We start from the raw sequence: 20,936 nt of genomic DNA, 5'->3' as shown, positions 1-20,936 counted from the left end.
TCTCTATCTGATGCCTCGTTAAATACACTGTGCCTTTAAGTTTGACATGCATGACATGACTTGAGGGTATAACCTACAGGCATGTATTTAAAACAAAAGCAGGCAAGAACATTTTAGTGAAAACTACTTTTATTTTAAAATCAAGTGCATAGCACTCATGTGGTCCTGCTGTGTAGACTGAGCACCATACTCAGTTTGTAGTTAGTCATAGCACAGATATTTTGGTTTGTATTTTGTACTTGAATAGTGTTTATTTAATGGACTCTGGTTAAGTCCTTTACACATGATTAATCTTTTCACAGTACACACTTAATGATGGTCCAGTAATCTCAAAACAGAAAAAACTTTTAAAACTAATTAATAAATTAAAACAAAACCCGCACAGCCCCTCCCCCCCAAGCTAACTGTTGTTGAGTTGCATTTATATTGAATCCTATTGTTTTTAAAAATAGTCATGATTCTCCAGCCTCCCCATCCAGGTATGCAGCAATAGTCATTAATTACTTGACTCTACCCCACAAAAGGATTAATCCAGTGTTCTTTAGCTTTTTAAATATAAACTGGAAAAAGTGTTAATAAGCTTTTAAAAAAGACAAATATTCTTGGACAACAAGAATGACATATAACCAATCAATAAAAGCATTTGACAAGACATTAAGTTACCACAGGCACTGGCTGTTGTTTCAAGTTAGGATTTCTATCCCAATCTCTTACATTCATAGCATTACTGAGGTAGTTACAATACTGAAAACTGGACTCCATGTTTCTGGGCTCTATCTGTGAATGTGAAAACACATTATCATCTTTTGAACCTACTTCCTCCTAATAATTCAAGTTTTCTTAAGGTAAGAATTATAAAATCCAATTAGCAGCCTTTTTAAAGAGGAAAAGTGATACGTTCATAGAACAGTCCCCGTGCTTGAAAACTGCCATGAGTGTTCCTACCTGAGTGGTTTTCATCACCAGACTAGTAAGTCCACACCATGCCTTATGTATCCTAAATATAAAAGTTAGCTTCCTTTTAAGGAAAGAACATTTCTCTAAAGAATCCCCGCTGGCACCCACCCACCGAGGCTGCCTCCATCATGCTGTGGAGCCCTTCCCTTCGAAACAAAGGCCACTGGCTGATTCCCCAGACTCCTGCTGCACACCCACGTCTTCATGGTGACCTCGTCAATGCACACTGTGCTCTCACAGCAGCCAGTTTCCCTTCTCTCCAAGTGCTAGCTCATAAAAACAGACACACCTTACTAACTTTAAGCTACGGTTTCCCTCCACCTCTTCCATGATAAGAGTACAATGTGTAGAGTTTATCAGTTATTTTTTTAAAGTTTATCCCCTACCTCCTGCCAGTATTTTATGGCCAGGTTGTCCTTGCTATGACTATTATTGCTGTTTTCACTCACTACCAATAAAATGAATTGTCCCAGGGCTGTTGCACAGCCAATCTAATGAAGATGGCTACTGAAATTTTGGAGTCGGTACCCCTGCTTGCTTAGCTTGACTTGCTGGATTCCAAGGTTGCTTATAGAACCACCCTGCCCATAACAAAGTGCTGTTGGCCCAACCTGAGTACCACCCTGGCCACTCTCAGCTCCAGAACAATCCTACCGACTCTACTCTAGCACTAATATCTTACAGAATGCCTTCTCCTGAAAGCTGTTCTGAAGAGCAGTAATTCTGAGCATAAACCCTGATGGCACTGGCTGATGCACAACCCGTCCACGCACAGGCATCACAGGACCCATTCATTCTTCCTGCGCTACCTTAGACTCATCCCAGCAGGAGCGTTGTAGCCTATGTTACAAAGGTCGTTCATGTCCAAGGCATGTTGGTTACAGCTAAGTGTTTCCAAGTACTACAAGTTCCCTGAGTTAAAATGTGCTTAATCCTGAACAGTAGGGACTGACCACTTAGGGGAAAATACGAGCAGAGCAAAACAAAAATTACGATCATGATTTCAAGATATGTATCTGCTTCGCCCCTCATTTTAGTATACAAATCCAGATTTCTATATTTATGATAGGAAGTCATATAAACTCATCTGGATTTTTTTTTTTTTTAACTGCACAGATTAGTACACTTAGCAACTGGTGAGTTTGAATTTAGAAACCCACCAGCAGGTCAAGAAAACCAACCAACCAAACAAAAAAAACCTCTGAGCTGCAAGAATTAAAACAATTTTTCAAAAATTAATACTGTAACTTTCCTTCATAAAAGATGGTTTGGCAAGTCCACAGATAAATACTAAGTCTTTGACATATATGCCAGCATAAGGCCCAGAGTCCACCACAGGTCAAATCTTAGAATGGCAATTTTTCTGCTGGATTGAGCATTTTGAAATATTTGGACCATCAGTCAAGAGCTGGGACATTTCTTTCACATAGGGATTTGACACAAGTCAAAATCTGCTGAGTCCTCCTAGGTATCCGTGGTACTGAAAGGGATATTCAGTCTTCTGGTGCTGGTGCCTGTTGTGTTGTGATACTAGTTGTATTCCTTTGCTTCTGAAGAGGACTTGCCCCAGAGCTATCCGTCTCAGAATAGTCTGAGTCACTTATGACCTGCATATGTATGTCATCACCTCTCAAAGCATGGGGTAATACATGGAAAATGTTCATTTATCTGGTAACTCCGGTTATAAGAAACACTGAGACAGGGTTTAACTTCTACTGGTATTGCCAGGGACATCCCAACACCAGTCTGCATGTGCCCAAGGCCCTGAACACTAGTTTGGAAGCCAGCAGGACAAGTCTGTAGCGTATACGATGAGGTGTGTGTGGTAGACACGATCTGCTGACGGCTTGGCTGTTCTGACACAGGATGTCGATACTGCGTGGAGGTCTGATGAAGATACTGAGGCTGCTGGAAGTGAACAGGCCGTGAGGGCTGTGCTGCCTGGAACACACCCAGCTGCGCTGACTGAGGAGCTGACTGTCCCCTCTGTTTGTTTGCTTCTTTCACATCATTATCATGAGCACTGAGAGAAAAGAAAGAAAACAATAACATTATCTGGCAAGAATGCAGCAAAGTCCCACTTCCCAACTCTGCCACTGCTTGCTCTATAAACTCCCAGTACTGTTCCTAAGCAGCAATCACTGTACCGTCACTCAACAATAGTGACAACTTCCTTTGTATCTTTCTCAAGTATTTAATCTTGGTGTGAACATGAAACAGCTTTGAAGACTGCTTCTAAGTTGGAATTTGAGGTCACATCCTGGAAACCCTTAAATTCCGTGGCATAGAGATGGGAACAGGTAAGATCTGGTTGGACTGATCTCAGCAATGTAGACAAGAACAGCCCCTTTTCTTGTCAAGTACTTAGGCTTGAACCAGTAATGGAAACTTTTACCTGATTCACAGGCAAAGAATGCTCCTTTGCTGCAGAGCACTATCTGTTCACAGCAGTAAGCAACTGACAGAAGCAACTGACAAAAGCCTCAGCCTTTGAGAAGCAATTCTTAGGGTACGTTATACACAAAGGAAAATGTTAACTAGAAATTATAAATACAAGAGCAAAAAGGCTTACACCAATAGCCGTTCAATACACTGTACTAAGAAATCCCAGGAGTAAGCGGTAAGACGATGCAGTCTCGTGGGCCATGTTGGAGAAAGACGAAGGATAATCCTCGAGGAAGCCACACATGCAGCAGCTACTAAAGAAGGTGCATAATTTAGAAAGGCATAATCTGTGGAGACATCAAAAATGAACTTAAGCAACAGAATACACAAGTCACCACTGCACAGTCACATGACAGTATTCGTAGCAGCTCACCTTGCAGAGACACTTCCAGAAAGTAATCTGCATATTTGGCCATGTAGAGTTTAGTCTTTTCCAAGCAAACCATTGGCCAGCCGTCATGAAGATCTGTCTCATGGACTGCTTCCGAGAGGTAATACTCAATGAAGTGCGCGGCCGTGGGAAGGCAGAGGTTCCACTGAAAGGTCTCCAGCAGCAACAGCTCCATGTGCAGCAGGTTCTGCTTCGTTAGCACTAGATTCATGTTGGTCATGCAGCCCAGGCTATTGAGCTGCTCCAGCTTAGGCACACTGTCTTCTTTTTCTTCAAATTTACCTTGTAGAAAGGTTGGGAAATGTCAGGAGAGTGATGCTCGGAGGTCTTGCAGCCAAATGGGACCTGCTGTCTTGCTAGCACAATACAGATTTAAGGACACTGTCTCCCCTGTCTCATATAGAGGCACCTGCGCCACAGTGCTCCTCTGTTCATGTTTGCATGTGGTCTTTTCTAGTTCTTCCCCACCCTTGACCTTTAATCATCCTCTGAAAAAAATGTGCATCTATCTGAACAGTGTCTTATGGCATAAAGGAAACAGTCATATACGCTAATGAGGCAGTAACTACCCAGTTGAGTTTGCTTTTTGTTTCTTTCCAGAAAACTGTCCTTTTAGAGGTCAGAAGGTAGTTGGCTAGAGAAAATTATCTAAAGCAACAAGAATTTAACATAACTTTATCTGGTTTAGTGCTCTGCCACTGAGCTACATCCCCTAGTAGTTCTTAGGTTTTTCTGAAAACTAGTCAGCATCAAGTACTTAGTCTTGGCAAATTTTCAACATAACCTCAACAGCAGAGAGAAAGGAAATTTGGAAGAAAAACTAAGTAAGTGCCACTATATAGGAACTGCTATTTCATGAACAAACACAAAGAACAACCTTCCTCTATCTCTACTCTTCTTTAAGTTTATTTTTCAAAAAAGGAAAGGGGACTAGGTATAGTGGTAAATGCACATGACAGCTGTGCCTAGAACCATTTGGGAGGCCTACACAGGGCAGGAAGTGTGAGGCTACATACACAGTGAGAACCTGCCTCGAAAAGCTCAGAGGCTGGGCCACTGCAGTGGCTCACCAGCCAAGCCTGGAAACCTGAGTGAAATCCCCAGAACCCACAATGGTAGAAGCAGAGATTAAACCTCACAAGGTTGTCCTCTGATCTGAACAAGGCATGCACACCCAAGTGCAAGCACACCCAAGTGCATGCTTCCTTCCCTCTAATAATGACATTTTAAAGCAAGGGGGTGGTAGGGAAGGGAGAGAGCAGGAGTAAAGGTGATGCTGTAGGAGTTCATTAACATCTTAGAAAACACTCATCTGATGCTCCAACCACTCACAGCTGAGAATAAGATTTCCTCTCCACCCGAGAAAAATCTTCCTACAGCTTAGGAACCAAAATACATTTGCATTTCCAAATAAACATTGCGACACACAAAGTATAAGTTTGGTTACTTCTATGCCTGTTTCTGGGACACAGCAGTCTACAGAAGAACAGAGATTAGGACTAAAGCACTCTATCTCTCACTACTGTATGCTATTTTACACTGAAGTTTAAAAGTTACAATTACAGATTTCTCAAGGAGTTTTACATAAATTCTTGTTCAAAACTATCGCTAGGAAGTTATTTTCAAAAGTACATGTTGCTATATATAAGTATGTTTTAATATCTTGGTAATGATTTCAATAGCATTACTTTCCTTGGAAACATTACACTTTTATTCTACTCATTTATAAATATCTTACAGGGGAAAGAAAAACTGCCAAAGCAGGAAAACTAACATTTCCTGGTGCAGGTTCTCTTCTTAAAGGGTTGGACTTTAACACTGGTTAAAGCTGCTACCCAAATGGGAGAGTCCAGGGCCACTCAGCTGCCCTGTGTACTGGCAGTGGGTAGCCAGTGGGGGCCCCACTGGCTCATCTCGGTGCTGGACGAAGTGCTGCTGCCTACTAGTGATTTGCTTAGGGAACAGAACTCAGGTAGACAGTTTTGTTCCAGATGCCAGGACACTCTAAGCTCCTATCTTGAGAAAAACTTAAAGCCAAAGAAGCAGAAGATGGTGGCTACTCCTGCTCTAGAGAGACTGTGAACTTCTTTAAATCTGAACCACAACCAGGTCTTGAATGAGCTTTATACATGTGAGCCAACTGCTACACAACTGAGTTACACTGCTGGCCCTTTTCAATTTTAATTTCAAAACACTATTCAAGTTGCCCAGGCTGGCCTTAGACTTGACATCCTCCTGGCTCAGTCTCCTGAGTACCTGGAATTACAGATAAAACCCCATCTCCAGCTCAAAACCATTCTTTAAATATTACTGTAGAGGAGCACACCTTACATGATTCACACTTTAAGAATCTAGATAGTCTTTCCCAGTTTCAGCCATATAAAAGTGGCATTTCACTTCACAACAGCACACTGGTCTTCATGACAGTGATCAGCATCACCACTGAACAGGAAAGGAAGTCATTGCTATTAGAGTAAGGATGTAAAGTTCTGCAGAAGAAAAATTATGCTGGCATTTGTTCAGTCTCTCCGGATGAATCATTAAGGCTTTCAAGCACATTGCCATTTGTGTAGCAGCAGTACTGGCTGTATACTTCAAAGGAATGTTATAAAAATTAATGCGTTTATTTATATAGTGCTTTAACTTCCTTTGAAGAGATTAATATACCATAATTCACCATAATTCAAGGATCAAGGGTGTTTCAAATTCTCTCTTTGAAACTTTCATCATCAAAAAATAAAACTGTTTATGGTCAATTTCACAGGTCAAGAAACCAAGCTGTTACATAAGTCAGCCAGTTCACTCAAGGTCAAATAAGTTGAGTGAAACCAAAACTGGAAGCCAAAAAGACTTTTATATTCCCAAATCTGTACTTCTAAACCAAAACACCATGCCAGATTTCACAGGCACTACTATCAGAATGATAGACTTCTGCATCTATGTTTATAAATAATTAGCTATTAAATAAGTGTCAAGGAGTTTATATGCTGATTTTCAAATCTAAAAATAAGTTGCATAGAGCTGGAGAGATGGCTCAGCCATTAAGAGCACTGGTTTTCCAGAGAACTCAGGTACAATTCCCAGCACCCACATGGCAGCTTACAACTGTCTGTAACTATAGTTCCAGGGAATCTGACACCCTCATACAGACATACATGCAGGCAAAACACCAAGGCACATAAAATAAAAAATAAATCATTTAAAAATAAATTAAATTGCATGCCAGGCACAAGCATTTAATCTTTGCACTTGGGAGGCAAAAAGCAGGTGGATCTCTTTGAGTTTAAAGCCAGTCTGGTCTACCTAGGACATTTCAGGCCAGCCAGCTATACGTTAAGATCTTGTCTAAAATCAATCAATCAATCAATAATATGCTGTATAAACAACCACATTTGGGATTCTAATTCAGTCATAAGTTTTTAAACCTTTTCATTATGTATAGTGATATATATTTAATTCCACAGACAAGAATTTTAAAAGGTATAAAAACATTAATGGATGACATGCATTTGCATTGTTCTTTATTGTGTTAACTGCTATGTGTAGTTTAAATCCACTTGTTCATATACACAGATCGCAGGTCAGGGTTTTTTTTTTTTTTTTTTTTTTTCGCTTGAAAGGAAATACCAGAAGCCATATGATTATATTGATAAAAGAGCCAAACAGGAAATGAGGATACAGGAAATTCGTATCTGCTTCCAAGAAAATAAAGAATGAGAGGCCAGAAACAAAATACCAGGCTTTCTATCCTTTACAGGAAATGTACAGCTCAATCATGGAAACCACTTGTTTTCAAAGATAGCAGCAAATGGTAGCTTTGTGGCAGAGAAGATCGATACAGTGAGTAGGGAGCTACACCATCTGGATCTCAGCCAACATTCTATTCTTTCATTACCAAATAGGAAAGTTATCTGTACTATACACAAAGAATCCTCACAAATTACTAAGACCATCAATTTAATAGAGAAATGGGGAAAAAAACAGGAAAAGGCAACTCACAGGGGAGGAGGCAAATTCATTAAAAATTAAGATGTGAATCAAACCGACTGTGTAACTTAATTTTTCACCTAACAAAAAATAAAGTAAAAAAAACTTAAGGTAGTATTGGTGAGCCAAGAGAAACAAACACTTACTACAAATTATTAATATTAATAGCCTATGACTAAAAATCTTCACTTGGAGTCCAAGATCATGAGCATATGAAGCCTCATTTCCAAGGCTGCTTCCAAACTGCCTATAAGATCAATGTTGCTCAAACAAGCCAAAGCGAGAGAGGAAAACAGCTGAAATATATAAGAAGTTATTTTCTTGGACAAAAAAGATCTACTTTAGAAAAAGGCAGCCTCTTCATGAGTAAAAAGCCAGGGGGTTGGTCAGTACAATGCTACACTTTTCATAAGGAGTTTTCCTGTGGCCCCGCCTACTCCTCACAACAACTTTATAAACCAAGTGTCTCCATTTCCATATAGAGAATTAACCTGAGATCCAGGGTTACTGAAATTTGTACTGTTGGTTACTGAAATTTGTAGGTTTCAAACCTACAAAACCTATCAGCACAATCAGACTCCTAAATACTCCAAACTGCTTTCAGATCAGATCATGTGCAGGCCCTTTCTTCCCACTTCCAGTACTTTAGCTCCCCAGGCAGGTAGGAAAGCATTAGTTCCAAGAACATACAAACTGTGATCTGTCTTTGGCCAAATTACATACAACATCCAATCTATTATAAAAAAAAAAAAAAAAGTAGACTCCAACTGGCTCTTGATCTAATAGCTATAAACTATTCTTTAGTTCCCTAATACTGGATCCCTATTTCAACTCAGGGAGCAGAGAGGGAGCCGTCAGAATGCAGCATTCAAACTTACTAATGGAGAGCTGCCACTGGCATCCAAAGGAAAGGAAACAGGGTGTCAGAATATAAGAAATGCTGGGGTGGTGGCACACACCTTTAATTCCAGCACATTCAAGACAGAGGCGGCTGGATCTCTGAGACTGAGGTCACCCTGGTCTACAGAGCAAGTTCTAGCACAGCCAGGACTATAAAAAGAAATCCTGGGTAGGGAAGGATACAAGAAATACTAGAATAATCCCACAAATTTATAAGAGGCATCAGACACTAAAGGTAGACTGCTGGTTCATAAGCATACTAAGCTTTTTTGACATAGTATTAGAGACTGAGGGGAGGAGAGATTGCTGCTAGCTAAAATTCTAACCTCTTCAACTTCTGACCTAGTAGAGGACAACTTCTCCAGCTCTCACATACCACTTATTCTGGAGGGCTGAAGCCCTAATGGGTAACCTGAACATACTCCATTCTACAGTGGAGAAGGAAAAAATAAAAGCAAATTCTCTCTTAGGAAAATGGAGATCAAAAGTGACAGCAGAACAAAAGGAGGTGGTATCTGGTTCTTCCAACAGAGGGTGATTAGGGTACATTTATATGTTTGAATGCTTGGTCTCCAGTTGGTGGAACTTTGGCCTTGTTAAGGAGGTTTGTCACTGGGGTAGGCTTTGAAGTTTCAGAAACCGTGCTATCCCAGCTGGTTCTCTCTCTTTCTGCCTTGTGGTTGCGGTCTCAACACTCAAGTTCTCAGCTACTGCTCCAGTATCATGCCTGTCTGCCTGCTGCCATGCTCCCTGCCATGATAGTCATGGAGTCTAAGACCCTCTGGAATGGCAAGCTCCATTAAATGTTTTTCTAAGTCACCTTGGTCATGGTGGCTTGTTGTGGGAGTGGAGAAGTAACTAAGACAGTGATATACAATTCAAATCTGAACTATAGCAAATACAAACTTTACCCCATTACTAGAAAACAAGCTTTAAGAATTACACATTGCCACATCAAGTACAACAAACAACATTCCATAGAATAAAAGGACAGCCACCATACGTTGCAGTATGCTTCAACCATCCTAAGACACTACAAAATCAAGTCCCTTTCCCCTGTTGTGGAAATAGAAAAGTGTAGGGACTTAGCATCACAATGGCAAGCACTATATGGTGATAAAAAACTTTTCTACCTACAGACAGAGTCTACCATATCTGGCTTAAAATTCTTAAGAACCAACTAGCTCTCACAGTGGACTTTAGTAATGTCATATACTAGAAATAACCCTAGCTAGCTTGGTAAGTTCCTAGTAAGCAAACTTTAGTTACAATGTAAATTATTTTAGGAAAGTCAATTAATGTCATTCATTATTTCATATTCAATTCAGCTTAGCTTCCTATTTGGTCCAGGATACATTAAGAACCACAGAGAACAAGGTGGGATTTGGTAATGTTTGGGTTGGGTCATAGCAGCCATAAAAATTACATTTCATAGGTACCACTGCTTTTATGTCTGATTGCCAGGGTATGTCTCTGCTATGAGCTAATTCCATAACCTATATTCTACGGGTAAAAACAACATCTTACTTGTGGATTTTTATAATCTGACCTGTCAAGTATGGGTTTTTCCAATCTAATGTAGAAAATTAAACTCTAAAGGGCTTCATAGCCAGTGATGAAACACATGTAGAACTGTATACACAATTTCCTATGAGTGTGAAACTTCTATTAAAGTTAATTACAAATGTGTTAAGTATTATTTCTCTGGCTTGGGGGGCAGGAGGAGAGCTGTGTGTCTAGATCTTAGAGGAAAACAGACTTTAATGGGGAAATAAAGATAATCAGGAAGTATATAGTATTCTGCTAAGAATTTTGCTCAAGTGGCACATGATGAGACTAGACTGGATGCTGGATTTGTAAGAAGGGTTCTAAATGCTACATTAAACAGTTCCCACCCTAGTCCACAAGCAATGGGAAACCATCACTATAGTTGTGTTTTATTTACATTCATCCAGTTTCAAAGAGGAACTGAAATAGTACACAAAGTCGTTCAAGTAGAAGTCTTGGAGTAAGAAAATAAAATTTAAGAGGCTCAGATCTGGAAATGATACCACCTAATAATGCACTGGGTTTTAGGTTTATTAGTGTTTAAAAGCTTCTTAGCCTACTGGGCATGTTCTCATCACAGCAGCCATACTGGATGCCAACCTTCCAGTGAGGTCAGAGGTCAAGGTTGATGATAACAACTACAAAGTACTTTGAAGTAGTACATAGTTGTTGATGATAACAACTACATAGCTTAATGACTTGGATAATATAAAAACAATACATTCAATTCAACTTCATATCAAATGTGATCTTTTTCCATTGCTGAATATAGAAAATTCAGTTTTAATTATTTTACTTGCCCATTCTCTTCAGTGTAGACACTATCAAACAACAAATTGAGGTTTGGCACTGAGAGGTCTAGCAGCATATTCTGCATGGGTGATAAGTAAGATTCTATTGGATATATACTGAAGCCATGTTTGTATCAGTTGGGGTGAGCCTGACTGAGTTCATTAAGCCTATTCCCATAGCCAAGACAATAAGTGTGTGGCGCCTTTAAGACAAAGTTTCTTAACTTCAGCTACACTGATGTTTTGAGGCAGAGAATCTTTGTTCCAGGGATCTGTCCTTTGAATGACAGGACCTTTAGCAATATCCAAAGCATTTATGCATCAGATACTAGTAGCATTCCCAAAGTTGCTTCTGGTTATTAATCACTGATCAAGAAAAACGGTTCTCAATCAAAATTACCTTTGGGTTTTTGGTTTTTTTTTTTTTTTTTGTTTGTTTTGGTTTTTTATTTTTTTGAGACAGGGTTTCTCTGTGTAGCCTTGGCTGTCCTGGACTCACAGATATCTGCCTGCCTCTGCTTCCCTGAGTTCTGGGATTATAGGCGTGAGCCATGCACTTGGCTACCTTGGGATTTTTAAAGTTAAAAAATAAAAATACCCAGTCCCTATTATTGAGACTCTGACACAGTATGTTAATTACTACTCTGTTGCTATACCCAAGTGTCTGAGCAGAAGTAAGCTAGAGGAGAAGGATTTACTTGGGCTCACAGTCCAGAGGAAGGCAGTCTGCCCTGTGGGGATGACACAGTGGCAGGAAGGGCTCAATCTATACTGACAACTGGGGAAGTGTAGATAAGGAGTCAGCTGGCCTTTTCTTCTTCCTCTTTATTTAGTCCTGGCCCAGCCCATGGGATGATGCCACCTGCAGTCGAAATAGATCCTTCCTCAGTTAAACCTCTGGCAACTCCCATACAGTATGTGTAGAGGTGTGTCTCCCAGGTGATTCAAAACCATGTTAGGTTGACAATGAAGATTAACCAGTATTGTCTTTGGGGTCCAGAATTTGTAATTGTATCAATCTTTATGATATAGGGTTTGGACATCTGTTTGTTTGTTTGTTTGTTTTAATGGCAGAACTAGTTTTTAGTATCTAGCTAACAACCTAAAAGCAATAAATGGAAATGACTGGGACTTGATAATTCACTGAGTTCTCCACATCTTTATCATACAAACAAAGTAGATTTTGAGTCGTGTAAATCAGATTCATACTCACTTGCTAGAAGCAGACAGGAAAGTGCAACTAGATGCAGCTGCTGAATGGAGATGTCATATCGATCCATGAACAGGTCCAGCAAATAGACAGCAAGATGTCGGGCGGAAGGGCAGAGTGTGAAGCGATTGCTCACAATGGCAATCAAATCAGCAAAATACCGCCTAAGACTCAGCTGAGGGGACTGGCCCTTGTAAGAAGGCAGCTTCAGCTCCTAAATCAAGAGGAAGAATATTTTATCTATAGAAATAGCCTCATAATGACGAACTTTAACATTGTCTTCCTAACATACCATGTTGTAAAAGCTCAAAGACACACACTTTGCTTGAAAAAAGTGCAGAAATAAAAGCTGCGTGGGAAGAAAGTGTATGGTTTTAAGAAGAGCAAAACAAGAAGCTAACCACAGTACAAATACACTCTCCTCCTAGGAGGTCAAAGCTTTGGTTGCAAGGGCGCAGACCAGTGAGTTCGCTCCTGGAGCTGTGCGGACAATATACCTGCACAGTTGTAGACCAGGATTTCTCCACCAGTATCTTCTATCTTACTCCCTTTCCATCAGTTAGGATCATTACCTTGTCACCATCCTTTAATATACCTAACACTTTTCTAATCAGGACAATATTAAGCAATTTGTTTTAAAATTCTGTATTATTAGGAGAGTGTATGGCTGGAAATATAGATTAGTGGTAGAGCATATTTTTATCATGTGCTAAGCCCTGGGTTCAGTTCTCAGCAACATCTAAACACACACACACACACACACACACACACACACACACACACACACACGTGGTGTGAGGGGAGGGGAGGTTGTCCAAATGTGTAGCAGGATGAAAAGTTTTCAAATTCATTTTGTAAGATCAGTGTAACACTAAGTCTAAATCTGACAGGTAATCACAACAAAATAAAGAACCATGGATACCAAAAGCGCACAGAAACAAAACAAAAGGGAAGGAAGTACACTGAACTCCATAAATAAACTGTGTCTTGAAGGATACCATCAGTGAAAAAGGCAGCCTACAGGATGGGAGAAAACCTTTGCAATCATGTATCTGGTAAGAGGTCAGTAGCCCAAGTGCTTTTAAAACTTTCTCCTTGTTCTAGAATGCTAGGAATTGAACCCATGGCACTGCACAGGCGGGACACCCTGTTACTCAGCTACATTCCAAACCTTCCCGAATTACATAAAGAACTCCTATAACCCCAGAGCAATACAAGTGGAAAAACAACATAGACAGACATTTTCCCTAAAAGCAGGAGGAGAGGACAGCAGAGCGGTCTAGGAAATTATGAGGATCCAAACTCGAATCCCCAGACCCTATGTAAAAAGCTGGGAATGGCTGCAAATGCCTTCAGCTCCTGCACTGGGGAAGGCAGAGACAGGCAGACTCCCAGGGCCTGTGGCTAGCCAACCTAGCCAAAAAGAGCTACAGTTCAATGAGAGATTTTTTTTAAGTTATTTTATGTATGCGTGCTCTATCTGCATATACACCCCCATGCCAGAAAAAGGCATCAGATCCCAGTTATGAACCACAAAGTGGTTGCTGGGACTTGAACTCAGGACCTCTGGAAGAGCAGACATTGTTCTTAATCACTGAGCCATCTCTCCAGCCTGAGAGATATTTTCTTAAGGCAATACGATGGAAGAATGATAGAGGAAGACACCCAGAGTATTACTCATGTATCCATACCACACACACATAAATTCAATGTAACATAAAGACATACAGAGAAAAACCATAAGCCAACAAGCACATAATAAACACATGCTCAACATTATTAATTAAGAAAATGCATACCAAAATCACAAGCTATCACTTTATACCATTTAGATTGCTGTTATCAAAATAACTCCTATCCAAAAGCCCTATAAGCAAAGGAAAAAGAACAAGCATTGACAAGGCTATGGAGAAACTAAGTCCTTCTCCGTTACTAATAATGGTAATGTAAAGTGATATAACTGCTGTAGATGACAGTGTAGTACATTTCAAAAACTTAAATGACCACCATTTCCACGTTTAATTATATGTCCTAAATATTTGAAAGTAGGGAGACAGATAGGTATTTGAACACCTGTGCCCATAACACCATTACCCACAATGAACAAAAAGTGGAAGCTAACAACCAAAGACAATACTGGTTAATCTTCATTGTCAACCTAACATGGTTTTGAACCACCCGGGAGACACACCTCTACACATACTGTATGGGAGTTGCCAGAGGTTTAACTGAGGAAGGATCTACTTCGACTGCAGGTGGCATCATCCCACTTAACAGGCAAAGTACTTGTGATCCAAGTTTTATCCCTTAGAATCCCCTTCAAGCTGGCAGGAGAGAAGCAGCTCTGCAGAGCTGTCCTCCCATGTCCGTATGTATACATGGCATGTATGCCTACCCACAAATACCATGAGCGAGCTCACACAGTGATAAAATGAGTAAAGATAAAGTCTTGTACTGATGGCCCCAGACTTCCAGGCTGTTTTTACTAATGTTGGTAAGATTAACATAGGTAAAAATAAAGCCCATCAATATTTTCCAGGTATGATTCCCAGTTTGTCTTTTAAGACAGTATTCAGGCCTCTTTTTCTAGAACTCTCTATCCCCTTGACCAAGGTAGGTGGTCTTTGCTGTTTGGTATCAACAGTGTATTTTAGTGACCTGATTTTTTAAATCACTTGAGACAGTTTTAATTGTTTATCTCTGGGGCTATAAGTTAATAAGTTTTCATCTTTCTAAACTAAAACTCAGTACTTACTGTATAACTTCCCAGTTCTCGGTCACCTGCCCCAGTAGTCACTATTCTTCTTTGTGCCTCTGTGACTTCGACCAAATATTTCGTGTAAATGGGCTCATTAATATAATAATTGCCCTTTTGTGTGACTTAGCATATTATCTTGAAGGTTCTCCCATGCAACATATGTCAGAATTTCCTTTTTAAACTTGAGTAGTGTGTGTGTGTGTGTGTGTGTGTGTGTGTGTGTGTGTGTGTGTAAAGCTATCTCACCAGCCTCAACCGAAGATTTAAAATAATATGCACAGCACAATTCCTTGGTTTTTTCAGTGGGAAAGCACAGTGCTCACCAGATGACTGTCAGAGCCTGTTCCTTTGCTTAGGTACTACAGTTTCACAGGCATGGGGGGAAAATTATACTTTTCTCAGCTACCTTTATTCTACTTTGTTTCTCAGGAATCCAGAGCATCAAAGCACAGGGAAGCCAAATGTACCATCTAGGGTCTTCTCACCCCTCCAGCCAGGATGGAAACAAAGGCCTATAGGAAACTCCCAAGTATAACTATAACTCCTTGGGACCAGCATCTTTTTAAATGTTTCTCACAAAACTATAACTGTTTCCACTTGTCTTTATAGCTCCTCGAATACTTTCCAAAGAGTTAAAACACTGGAATACAGAGCAGAATGACAGGAAGATAAGACAAGCACTTAAGGGGACAGATGATTGATAAGTCTGGGAAACTATATTTACAGTTGGCATACACTGTATTTCAGGTTTTCCCACTAGATACAATGCTGGTCACATCAACTATTTCTTTAAAATTCGGTGGGTCTAAACATGGACCATCTTTTGAAGAAAATGAACAGCAGCTGCCCCAGGGAAGAGGGACATTCAGATACCTTTGACTTATAAAACAGATTGCTGGAGTCTATGCGGGCAAGGACCATGCCCATGACACTCAGTTACTGCTTCAACAGCTTGTATAAACTAAGTACAAACATTCTGCATAAACAAATAACTGAAGCACTGATTAATTGCTCACTGTAGCATTTTTAATGAGAGAAGTTTCCTTAACTTCCTTGACTCCAGTGATCTCTCCAGTTGTAAAGTTCAAGTCCTACTAATTAATGCAAATCCTTTGTAAAAAGACTATCATTGCCTGAAAATAGGCCCACAGTCTCGACTGAGCTTAAAGATAACAGAAAGACAATCCCTGAGTAGTTTGCAACAGGTGGCCTGACACAGGCGTCAGACCTAATCCTTCACATCCACCTGTCTGCAAGGCTGCCTCGTTCCCTGGCTCCTTCACAGACTACACAGAAGCATGCAACAAACCCTAATTTAAAAAAAGAGAAAGAAAATTCTACTTCTAAGATCACCTGCAAAATCAATTCAGACAATTACTTAGGATTAAAAGTACCTACATATAAAAAATATTAGAACTAAAAATCACTCGGGGATGACCGTGAGAAAAAAATTTTAAATTTTCACGTCCACACATACAGAATGTATCATTTATATCAACTAGTTTTGCTACATGCTAGAGAGATAAAAAGACTGAGACTTAGAAAATCCAAATATCTCTCTCAAAAATCAAAAGTGAACTGGGACATCTCTTCTCCCTAACATTCCAAAGAATCATTCCATAGTTTGAACATTTCTGTAGAGCAATCTCATAGGGGTCTCAGGTGTCTTCAGAGTAAGAAACCAAATGTCAGGATTAGTAAAAAAAGCATTTAGAAATTTCAAGCTTTGGGAGGAAAAGGCGTGATTTTAACAACTTGAGCCAGGATTCAATGTCCCAATCTGCTTAATTTGGTTAGACACACGAGACACAAATCTATTACCATCCTGGGATCCTTGAACCTCAAGCTACACAATCTTACTAAAGAGTCAGCTGTTTTGATTCTTTCCCCATTTTCCACACTTAATGTGGGTCTTTCGATCCAACGTGAAACTAAGTTAGAGAGCTTTCTGGATCTTTTCTCTGGCTGTCAGAGAAGCAAGACTGTCCCATAAATCTGACTTATGACACTCGGCGTAAAATCGTTATTTAAGCAACCATACACAGGCTCTGGTCAAAAAAGAGTGTATTCTTTTTTCAGTGCGCACCCACTTCTTCCTTCCCCCTTGAGGCTCTTTGAACAGCCTCAGTCTGAAGGCCCGAGTAACAGCAGGTTGGCACGGAGTTCTCACTATGGGCTGGGCACTGCTCTAAGTCCCTGTACAGTAACAGGCATCATAAGTAACGTTCCACCGCTCTTACTTCTCCTTTTACAGACGAGAAAACCGAGACACAAAAAATTAAGAGGAAAGGCTGGGGGGACTGAATTATGTACGAGTGGGGCTTACAGCAGCTGCACGCAGCAGCAAGTATGAGGCAAGGATGGATGTCCTCTCCACAAAGATTCAATACACACACACACACACACACACACACACACCACACCACATCCACGGTCCTTCCGGCAACACTGGACCATCGCTTTTCTCCTTCTCCCAACTCCCACTCCTCTCCACATTTACAGGTTCTTCTGATGCCGCCCAGGGAAGGCAGAAGTTAATTAACTTTGACAAATAAGCGAACTCGCCTTCTCTGGCCTGGAAGGTAGAGAGAAAAAAAACTTGACCGGCCTTTCCAGAAGAACAAGAACCGGGACGGGAAGGTCGGGCTTCGGGCTTACCTTGTACCGAAGCGCCTGGTGAATATCCGCAGCCAGCTGTCCTCGCCACCATTGCCCCTCCAGCTCCATGGAAGCCGGCGGAGCGCCCGGCCAGACGCCGCAACTTCAGTCTGGAAGACACGCCCCAGACGCGGTCACCGCCAGCCACATCCCCCAGCCCAGCACGACCCTCCGCGTCCCCTTCTCCAGGGGTGTGACCTCAGGTCACCCCGCGCGGCGGCTCATCTTCACCTGACCCGACCCCAAGCCATCCTCCAACGCCGCCGGCAAGGCCCGATCTGCCCTGTGGAGATGGCTAAGTCTGCAACCGCCCGCCGGCTGAGCTGCGCGAGGCTGCAAGCACGGGAAGCTCCCGGCGGGGTGGCCCGGCTCGGGGAAGAGGGTGGGGGGACGGGGAGGGTCTCCGAGTCCCGGGTTCGAACTCTGCCGCGGCAGCCCTGACACCGTCAGGACGCCGCCGGGCCGGAGGCTGAGCAGAGCGAGGCCAGGTCCGCGCGGACGGCCGGGCACGCTCCACCGCCCGCGGAGGGGAGGTCTGCGGTAGCGCCCGGCGCGGCGCGGCCCCTGTGCGGCGAACAAAAGGCCGGCGGGCCGTGCTCCGCGCCTCGCCTCCCCTCGCGCACGCTGCCCTCCCGGCCAGGCCTGCCCGGCCCACGCGGGGTCTTACCCGGACCCGCGGCCCTCACAGCCCCAGCCCGGGCGGCGTGCGCGGGGCGCCGGCAGCGTGCATGCCGCGGACGGTCGGCCGCCAAGCCCTCCCCCGGCCTCAGCTAGGGCCCAGCACCCCGGCGCTCGCGCCGCCCATTGTTAAAGGACCGGCGGGCGGCTCGGCGTACAAAGCCAGCGCGGGGGCACGGGCCGCCCGGCGCTGCCAATCCCGTCTCGTGATACAGCGGGGTCGCGCCGCGCCGGCCAATCGGCGGCCGGGCCGAGCCAGGTGCGCCTCCGACCCGACGGCCCCCGCCCGGGCCCGGCCGGTCTCGCTCTGCAGCCCCGGGGAGTCGGTCGGCGCCCGCGGGCCGCTCGCCCGCCGAGAGCCGGCGCTGGGCCCCGGGTGCTGCGACGCCTCGGCCCTGCGATCCGGCCCGCTGTCTCCCACTTCCGAGGGGCTGCTCTCCGGGATCCCCCCCACACACACTCCCAACCCCGGCCTTCCAATTGAGCTTTAGCTGTTACCGGTCCCTTGCTTGTCAAATTCTGCACCAGACTCGCCTCTAAGCCGAATATTCTTTCAGCAGTCGAATCCAGCTCTTCTTGTTGCTTTTGCTTCAGCGATTCTCAAGAGTTATGAATGGAACTGACACCTTTAGTACCCCGGCTTGTCAAATCCGTAATGAATGTAATTGGCCACCTGTGGTGGTCAATGAAGACACTCCAAACCGTGGAAACGCTCCGGCGTCAATTAAGGTGATGCTGGAGCTGGAAAGTGAGTAGCAGAAACCCCATCAATTGTATTTGAAGGTGTTTGGTGGACCACCACAAAAGAAGTAGATGGTTAGCTGGGACAGTGGTCCCTCAATTTCCCAGAGTATTGAGCGACTTCTTTCACTACTTAACTATAAATCGTGAGACCTCACCCCTTACTTTGAATATTTTGTTTTGAAAGAGGAAGAGTGATAAAGGGCTACCACAGATGAGTGGGGGGCTTACCACTCTGGCATTTGCATACATCCTGGAAGAACTGTGGCTGACCACGGTGATGCCTGGGGAAAGCAGGGATTCAGGAACTGATGGCAAGAAAAGGGAAATTTTCCATACAAGTGAAAGTTGGCAGAACCCAGCCTAGCCCAGTGCAATTCGGAAAGAGGCTACTGGCAAAGGAGGGAGGGCATATCAGGCTAAAATTTCCGTGTCATTTATGGTATTTAAATAGTACCATACCATGTCCGCAGTTTCTAATTCATGACTACTAAGCAGCTTTACGGCAATAATTTGGCTTCCAAATGATTTAGGGTCCAGGCCTTTCTTAAGAACCTTTTCAGAAATGTGGGTCACAGACTGGACTGTAATTGTCTGTGTGACCTTGTAATAAGCAGGTTGTCCTACAGTCTCAACTTTGAAGACGTTGTTTACCGGGAGATACTTCTCCAGAATTATGTGTTATTTTCTAGGCTTAGATAGCTCATTATAAGATGTCAGTATTCGTTCCTGTTAATGCCTGTGTGTGTGTGTGTGTGTCTGGGGGGTCTTAGAGTATACATTACTGAAAGGCAAACTTCAGTCTAATTATTGTATTCCTTTGGAGTGAGCTAGGCACAACACAATTACTTCAACTCTGTGTTCTCATAATTCATATTCTATAGGGAGAGACATAATAAATGAAAGATAAATTCATACCGTGTTGTGACATGTGCTGTGTGAAGACGCCCAGGTGAAAGGCTAGAAAGGTGGACATTATTTTATGATATGGGAAGCCATGCATAGGCCTGAGGGGAAGTAAGTGATGGGGGGCTGTCTCTCTGGTGGGTGGGTGTGCCAGAAGGAGGGGACAGCAAACAGGAAAGGGCTCTCAGGAGCAAACATACCTGGAAGAAAAACAGAGGGTAATTTGTGTCTTGGGTAAAGATACTCCAAACCTAGGAAGTGACTAGCAAAGGTTTGAAAGTGAAAAGGGCAAGGCACCCACACAACAGAGAATGGAAACTAGTCAGGTTGCAGCTTAGGGCAAAAGTGGTTTGGCAAGAGATGAGGGTGGGAGCAGATTCTCTGGCAGGCTTTTGTAACTCTGGGAACTTCAGGCAATAGGAAGCCGCCATGCTCTGGCAGCACAGGTACTAGTGTCGGAACACGCAGAGGAGATTGTTCTCGAGGCTTCTGTATGTGATGATGTGGTTATCAAACACTGTGTGCTGAGAACTAGGGGACCGAGGAGGCAGTACAGTGCAGTACAGCACACTTGGGTTCAAGCCATAGTATCAAAGCAGCACTGTAAACCAAGTAAACAAAATTTATTGAAATGTTATAAAGGCTATTGCTTTTCATTGAAAGGAAGACACTTTCAAGTAAATGCATACAGAAGACAAACATTCAACCAGTATAAAACTGCATAATAACTAGCAGATTCCTCTTTCCACCGATTCCACTTTTTCTCAGAAAATGCTCCTTCCCAGGAATACACAGGTCTTTATAACAGCACATCAATGTGACCCCTTGGCTCACTTTGTATGAAAAATGGCAGCTTTTTCGTATTATACTGTGCACCTTGTTTTTGTCCTGTGTTCTAGTTTCATGAACATACTGCAATGGAGCATTCAGGATTCTTCTTGGGCTCCATCAAATTCTTTTACATAC

The 20,936-nt window shown here is 42.7% G+C and overlaps 1 protein-coding gene across 4 annotated transcripts; it reads right to left on the bottom strand.

Annotated features, from left to right (window-relative positions):
• Positions 1 to 122: 122 nt before the first annotated feature.
• Positions 123 to 18,436, bottom strand: Ccnj (cyclin J). Of its 4 annotated transcripts, XM_055591767.1 has the most exons (6): positions 18,313 to 18,436; positions 17,646 to 17,755; positions 12,233 to 12,443; positions 3,776 to 4,075; positions 3,530 to 3,689; positions 123 to 2,980 (listed from the first exon to the last, which is right to left on the bottom strand). In XM_055591767.1, the coding sequence occupies exons 2-6, from the start codon at positions 17,712 to 17,714 to the stop codon at positions 2,581 to 2,583; spliced, it is 1,140 nt and encodes a 379-aa protein (XP_055447742.1). In that variant the 5' UTR covers positions 17,715 to 17,755; positions 18,313 to 18,436; the 3' UTR covers positions 123 to 2,580. The 4 variants fall into 4 exon arrangements, with proteins under 4 accessions (XP_055447742.1, XP_055447741.1, XP_055447743.1 ...); XM_055591766.1 differs by lacking the exon at positions 18,313 to 18,436 and having other exon boundaries at positions 17,646 to 17,786; XM_055591768.1 differs by lacking the exon at positions 18,313 to 18,436 and having other exon boundaries at positions 3,530 to 3,656; positions 17,646 to 17,786.
• Between the last annotated feature and the right edge of the window lie 2,500 nt (positions 18,437 to 20,936).

Source organism: Psammomys obesus, unplaced genomic scaffold, assembly GCF_907164565.1.
Source record: "Psammomys obesus unplaced genomic scaffold, mPsaObe1.curated_primary_1811, whole genome shotgun sequence".
Classification (NCBI taxonomy): Eukaryota; Metazoa; Chordata; class Mammalia; order Rodentia; family Muridae; genus Psammomys; species Psammomys obesus.
Note: the sequence above shows the minus strand (reverse complement) of the source record. Positions and strands in the feature narration are given on the sequence as shown.

Bases quoted from the DNA above. Each gene is read 5' to 3' on its own strand.
- Ccnj (XM_055591767.1), bottom strand. From the start codon at position 17,714: ATGGAGCTGGAGGGGCAATGGTGGCGAGGACAGCTGGCTGCGGATATT. The intron at 4,076-12,232 runs GTGAGTATGAAT...CCTTTCTACAAG, and splicing joins TTCCTGTCTGCTTCTAGCAA to GTAAATTTGAAGAAAAAGAA. The intron at 2,981-3,529 runs GTAAGCCTTTTT...CTTTTCTCTCAG, and splicing joins TGTATTGAACGGCTATTGGT to TGCTCATGATAATGATGTGA.